Source organism: Dreissena polymorpha, chromosome 8, assembly GCF_020536995.1.
Source record: "Dreissena polymorpha isolate Duluth1 chromosome 8, UMN_Dpol_1.0, whole genome shotgun sequence".
NCBI lineage: Eukaryota > Metazoa > Mollusca > Bivalvia > Myida > Dreissenidae > Dreissena > Dreissena polymorpha.
Window position 1 is genome coordinate 68,618,914 of NC_068362.1, and position 6,824 is coordinate 68,625,737.

Here is a 6,824-nt window from a genome sequence, read left to right on the forward strand (position 1 = left end):
ATTTTAATATCGAATATGTTAGCTGATATAAGACATATACTCTGCTGAGTTACTCTGAATCGCTGTGCATATCGCAAAAATGAAACCCTAACTTGGCCTTGAAGTTGAAGCTATTTATAAGACCTGAACATACACCGTTTAATACAAGGGACTCTAAATCAAACCTTCCAAGATAAGGAGCATTTTTATTGTACATGTCGGTGAATGCTATCTAGAGATATCTTGGACTTTAGTATAAACATAGGTGTAACTTGACCCTTTCCAACAACATCACTTCAATTCGTACTTGTTACAGTCAGTATTCAGTCGTTGCATGGGGAACTGAAAGTTTGGAGTGAGCTATTGGGATAAAGAATACTGCAGCTACATATACTTATTACATCGCATATGCAATGTAAATAAGACCTGTATCAGACCGATAATAATGGCAGCATGAAATGCAATCACACGTCAAATTATGAGTCAAATTTGTATAATACTATGTCCACATAAGAGTCTCTATTTGACTCGAATAGTCCTGAAGTGTATTTAGCATACAGGATAACATAAAATTATTAAGATTATTTCATGCAGATTCAGCAGACGCTTTACTTTGGAGAACATTATTCTACTTGAACCACTCTATATATCATAAGTAGGTATACATTTTCGTTGACAGTGAATTGCCGACTTCAATGGACTATCGATGGGAAAAGGCATTGTTCGAGGTGAGCCAAACCACGTCAGTTATATGATTCATAAGGGTATCCAATAGACAAGCCAAATACCAAAATGGAATTCCAACAAGTTATCTGTGTCGACCTAAAACATATTATTTTACCAATTGAATAAGCGTACGCCGTCTGTACATGCGCATGAAACAAGACTTATACGCTGTTGATGTTTAACAGAAACGAGAAATAATCAGTTGTATGTGATTATTGAAGGTTACTTGGGATTATAAAGAATGAAATTTAACACGTTAGTTGTTAACCACCTTAGATAAATATAGAAGGTGTACGTAAATTAATGAAATCACCGTTCGCTCAGCACTGAATAGAATGTGAAATATATCATGCGACGCGCTTTTTAAGGTGTAAGGGCCTTGTAATATGTTTAAAATTCTAACACTACACGCGACTTGTTTTCCATAGACAAAGAAGGAAATCAAGTGTGGGTTATTCTGCAATAATTATGGGCGGAGAAACTATTGCAGTTAAATGCACGTGCTAAAACCCACTCGTAAAGAAATGTTATAAATGTAGCATGTATTATTATAAATGTTATGAAAAAACCAATTGTATAATTGGTGATTAGTGGCATAACCATGCCTACAAAGAATGAAATTTGTTAAGAAACGTAATAAAGAAAACATGTATAGCATATCAGCTTTTCAGTGGCATCAATAAACGTGACGTCATTTAGTTTCTACGAAATTGTTTCAATGGGAGTGACGTCATTTGCAAAATATTTATGAATAAAAACGACGTCATATGTTTGTACAATTCAATGACGTCTCTAAATAGTGAACTTTGTACTAAGAAGGGCGGGGTATTGAAAAATATAGTTCACGTCCAAAAGCTTGAACCAAATCAATCAGTATCGTGTTAAAATCGAAATAATAATTTTCTATGATGGTTTGCTGTCGAATAACCCACAGTAAGGAGTATAGATGCGTGTTATCAAATCACTCGTGCTTAGCACTCGTGATATCAAATCACTCGTGCTTAGCACTCGTGATTTAATTCCTACGCATCTATACTCCTTACTGTGGGTTATTCGACAACAAACCATCATAGAAAAATATTATTTCTTAAATGAAAAAAGCAATATTGTGACGATTCAAAATGAAGCAAGCATATTTTTGAAACGAATTATATCCACATGCAGTTGGTCCCTTCTATCATCAGTCATATTTAATACTAGAGATTAACAAAGCCAATCCGAATGATGCAACATATAAAGAAACGCGTAATTTTGAATAGCTCCTAGATTTTCGATAAACGGGATTGAAATGTATACATGTATATATCAAGTTTACTTATTATATTCTCAGCTAAACAACCTTACACATATTGTTTTGAAAATGTAACTTTTCAACACTAATCTTAATTTGAATGTCAGATTGCTTACCTACAAGAAAAGACTGCATAGCGAGGACGAGTACTGCGAGTACTGCGTACTGTATATTAAGTTTTGATAGTACGACAAATTTAAGCTGACATGTACATTGTTATTTTACTTTGACATTCAAACGAGTATTTATATACCAAGAGTGCACACACATCGCAAGGTATGTAATGCATGCATATATCTATGTTATCAGCTATTTATGTGCCTAAAGTGGAGATTATCTGAACATACTTGATTTAACGAAAGCATCAACTTAAGGAGATGCACCGCGTGTGTCCAAATAAGCGTTAACGCTTACACGGTGGATGACAATTACACAAGCTCGAACAAGATTAATTTTACAAGCATCACCCTATGTATTTATTTAATTCTTTTCTTGCAGGTATATAAACGCCTTGTGTCTAGGTTTATTATCGAGTGCTCGGATTCTACAAGCAGCGCCCAAAGGTGAGTTATTACTTAACACATATTTCTTTTGAATTATTTTAATTATTTGAGAACTTTAAACAAATTATGTAGTGTATATTATAATAATAGAGGAACAACTCTTTGATATTGGTTACACGGAGGTAATTTGGGAACATCCAGGATGATGTTTTGACACCCTTATTATGTTGTAGATTAAAAATAAATGACTAAATATACTTTTTCTATATGGACCTACGTACATTAAAACCATGTTAAATCATATGATTAATGATAAATTACTTTCCGATTGGCATTCCGATATTTTAAGATTGTCTTAATACTGAAATAACGAAATGTGTTGTAATCAAACAATCGTGGAGTGATCTTTTAACTTTGAGCAAAGTTATGTTTGTTGTTGTTTATATATACATTAGATTTTTGAAATACCTACAAGTTGATGCTATATAGTCATTATAGGTATAACCATGTTATCAGCCGTCTCATTCTTGCTACTCGTGATGCTCTGCGGCACGGTGTCAAGTCAGACATATAAGGGATACCCTCCGCCAAAGCCATATCCAAAAGATCCATGTTACAAGGTGTATTGCCCAACTATCTACTGCCCTAATGGGCAATACACACCGCCTGGCGAGTGCTGCTCGCGTTGCAAAAAAGGTATCGACATTAGTGATATATTTATTTGTTCCCAAACAAATTAAGTAATGATTGCACATAGCACCTACTAAGTAGGAACTTATTGTTGATGTTTGCATGGGTCAAACAGCAATTCAGACCTTAAGCCGTTGTCCATAAATATGTTTAAAAAATAAACTGCAAGTCTCATCGGTCATATTATGTAAAAGTTAACAATTGCAATCGGTTAGAGATAAATATCTTCCAACATTAAATCGAAATGTTTTTTGCATGTGGAAGTAACTTATTCCTCGTAAGTAAATGGATAACACTGTAGTGTACTTTTCGTTTAAACCAATCGTTTTCACGTACGAAAATCCCATAAATTCTAGTATTGATTATCATTATCAATCGGTAAGCTTTTATATGTTCTTCATAAATATAATGTGAGTTTATGTGTATGTCATGTATGCGTGCGAGTGTGTGTGTGTGTGTGTGTGTGTGTGTGTGTGTGTGTGTGTGTGTGTGTGTGTGTGTGTGTGTGTGTGTGTGTGTGTGTGTGTGTGTGTGTGTGTGTGTGTGTGTGTGTGTGTGTGTGTGTGTGTGTGTGTGTGTGTGTGTGTGTGTGTGTGTGTGTGTGTGTGTGTGTGTGTGTGTGTGTGTGTGTGTGTGTGTGTGTGTGTGTGTGTGTGTGTGTGTGTGTGTGTGTGTGTGTGTGTGTGTGTGTGTGTGTGTGTGTGTGTATGTGTGTGTGTGTGTGTGTGTGTGTGTGTGTGTGTGTATACGTGTGTGCGTGTTCGTGTATGTCGGAGGTAAAAGGAGAGAGAGAGAGTTTATAAAAGAGTTTTGAGTTGTAATATGTAGTAAACTGATTTAATATTGTAAAGCTAGTTCAAGAAATTCAATGGAAACATGATAAGCGATGATTTTATTTCATAATATAATTACATTACTAACAAGAAAGCAAAATTTATGTTAGAGAAAACTATAAAAAATATATTGTTTACGGAAATCATAGGAAAATGACCTGTACGTTTTCGTTTTTTTTATATTTTAATTTGATATAAGTTTACAGAATATCATAATACGAATAATTAAAAGCAGGTTAAACCTGTGGATACAGGCGATTATTTTAATTATTAAACATTTTCATATTATTATACTTACTTTATTCTTACAATATCCTTAAATTGCCAAACAAAGTCTAACATTTGTTTAACAGCTGTTAAAATGTTTAAAATTCCATATAAAGCTAAGTTGTGTTTGTTTGTAGGTTATGGGTATCAAGATCCAGACCCATATTTCCCAGGTAAGTACAACATAATAATTAATCTATTTGTCCAATCAGATTATATAATATATACATGACGTGTACATATGCCAAATATAAATGATAAAGATGCATTTACACCATCTGTAATACAAGTATACATTACTTACAGTTCGTGAATGTCCTTTTTTGTGCCTAGCTCCATATCTGCATTCGTAGATATTTTTAATAAAATATTTATTTCAACTAGTTCAATTGTCGAACATATTCGTTTTGTTTTTATTAAGGCGGAAAGTGAATTTTATAATTCGTGACAACAATGCAGACAAGGGAATGACATGAACTAAAGACAGAAGAAATGGATCGCAATATAGAACGATTTGTTATTGTATTGAAATTGTTTGCTTGTGCAGCCTATAATAAAGAAACTTAATTCATCAGCAAAGTCCGTTATAGTTGTCATACATCAGAATACACACCACATGAAAAAAGCATTTTCTAACATTGTATTGATTTCTTAAAGTGCTTTCGTGACGAATGGGGAATAAAGACATACGTTTATGTTACCAATTGTGCATTCAATAATTGTACTTCATAAACAATAAAGGAAACAATGATGCCGAATGGTGATTTATCCTTTTACCAGATGCAAATCGATAGTATCACAACGATTGTATGAACTTTAGCTATATACTATTGGTATGTTTACACAGCCTACCACTAAGTTTGCTAATATCATGAATGCTATTTCGCGTGTGACAACGTTAACATGCAAAGAGGATGACATGATTGAAAAAAGTCTTGAAGTAATGAGTTGTTTATGTTTTATGGAAATATATATTTATTTTGAAAGAAATATACGAGTAAATGAAATAACTTACGGTAAATGTTTTAATGTCGTGTGATATGCGTGTGGTGTTATATTGTGTACAGCACAGAACATTTTCAAATAATAGGGAGGAAAGCGGGTTATATATTTTGAAATTATAGGTATTATACGTGTGTATCGTTCAACATAAGGGTTCAGTTATAAATTTTATTGAATAAAGTTTTGTCTATATGATCTTGGTTAATTTTGGTGTACTTATGGCGCAGTATGCACTTTTAAATATCGCAACTTTCATGCGTTCCATCAATTGCCTTTTTTGGGTTCATTCTCATTTTATTAAAATAAGTAAAACAAACTTAGTTCACAAATAACAAGTTATCACTTTTGTTTTGATACGAGTTCTAACACGGATAATTGCATATCAGATAGAAACTTCGGAAACGTTTTGTGACGATAGCGAATAATACAAAAACAGAAAGACTAACGTTTACAAAATGCGTCAATCATACGAATAACGAAATTAAAAATCATTTAAGGATATTAATTATTGTTAGACGGCCTGGATTTTACGATAAAAGACAATCCGACAAAAGCAACGCTGATTAAATTATTAAAGCTTGGGTCACGACTTTTCAACGGTCATTTAAATTCTTTTGGAGAATATACAAAAACGACTGTGTGTTTTATATTTTTTAAATGACACACACTTTCATTCGTTAAAAGAAACTTGTTGACATAATGTTGCATTCCCGAAATCATATCATACTTTAAATCGTTTGATAAAAAATACAAATTTTTTCAGAAAAGATATTAGTGTTACCAACTGCATGTACAACAGAGTAATAGAACATATCGTATAATGAAAATAAGGTGCTCGTTGAAATTGAAATCTTACATAATTTATCCTGCATATGCTTACTTTGTATTAAATTATACCTAATCAACTCATGTTTCAACACCGGTTTTGTATTGACTGATGTTATGGATTTCTGATACATTGATGAATTTTTCTTCTTTCATGTCAACGTATCCGACGTCGGCATCCGCGAGAAGTTTATTAATTTTGATAAGCTAGTTGTTTTGGAATGGTTTTAGAGATTTTCATGAACATTTAAATATATTTGTTTTCCATTATGTAGGCGTTTTATAGGAGTGTTCGCTGCAAAAAAAGCATAAGTTGCAGCTCATTGCTAACAATGCAGTACATATTATTTCTATGTGTTGTTCATGGTATAGTAGGCTTTATTAAGAATACATATTTCTCTTATATTCTAATGTGTCTTCAGATGTTGGTAAAAATAAATCTGCACATTTCTGAAGGCATCAAAATTTACATTTAAACTAACTAGCGAGAAATGTAGTCTGATGTTAACTATGCGTGCATTACAAGTAAAAGTATGCCTAGTTTAATTAATATGTATTCTGATAAGCACGGTATAATAATTTAAAATATAGTATTACGTTTTGTGTTTCACTAATGATCGGTTACTCGTTCAAATGTTTTCGTTTGTGTATATTTATTTTATTTGTATATGACGAGTGATAATTTATTCACAGTATCGATTGAAATAA

At 32.7% G+C, this 6,824-nt stretch overlaps 1 protein-coding gene across 1 annotated transcript; it reads left to right on the top strand.

The window, feature by feature from the left end:
* Positions 1-2,417: 2,417 nt before the first annotated feature.
* On the top strand, positions 2,418-4,838 carry LOC127841371 (paralithocin 2-like). Its single transcript, XM_052370176.1, has 4 exons — positions 2,418-2,559; positions 2,998-3,195; positions 4,427-4,462; positions 4,711-4,838. The coding sequence occupies exons 2-4, from the start codon at positions 3,006-3,008 to the stop codon at positions 4,719-4,721; spliced, it is 237 nt and encodes a 78-aa protein (XP_052226136.1). The 5' UTR covers positions 2,418-2,559; positions 2,998-3,005; the 3' UTR covers positions 4,722-4,838.
* Positions 4,839-6,824: the final 1,986 nt, after the last annotated feature.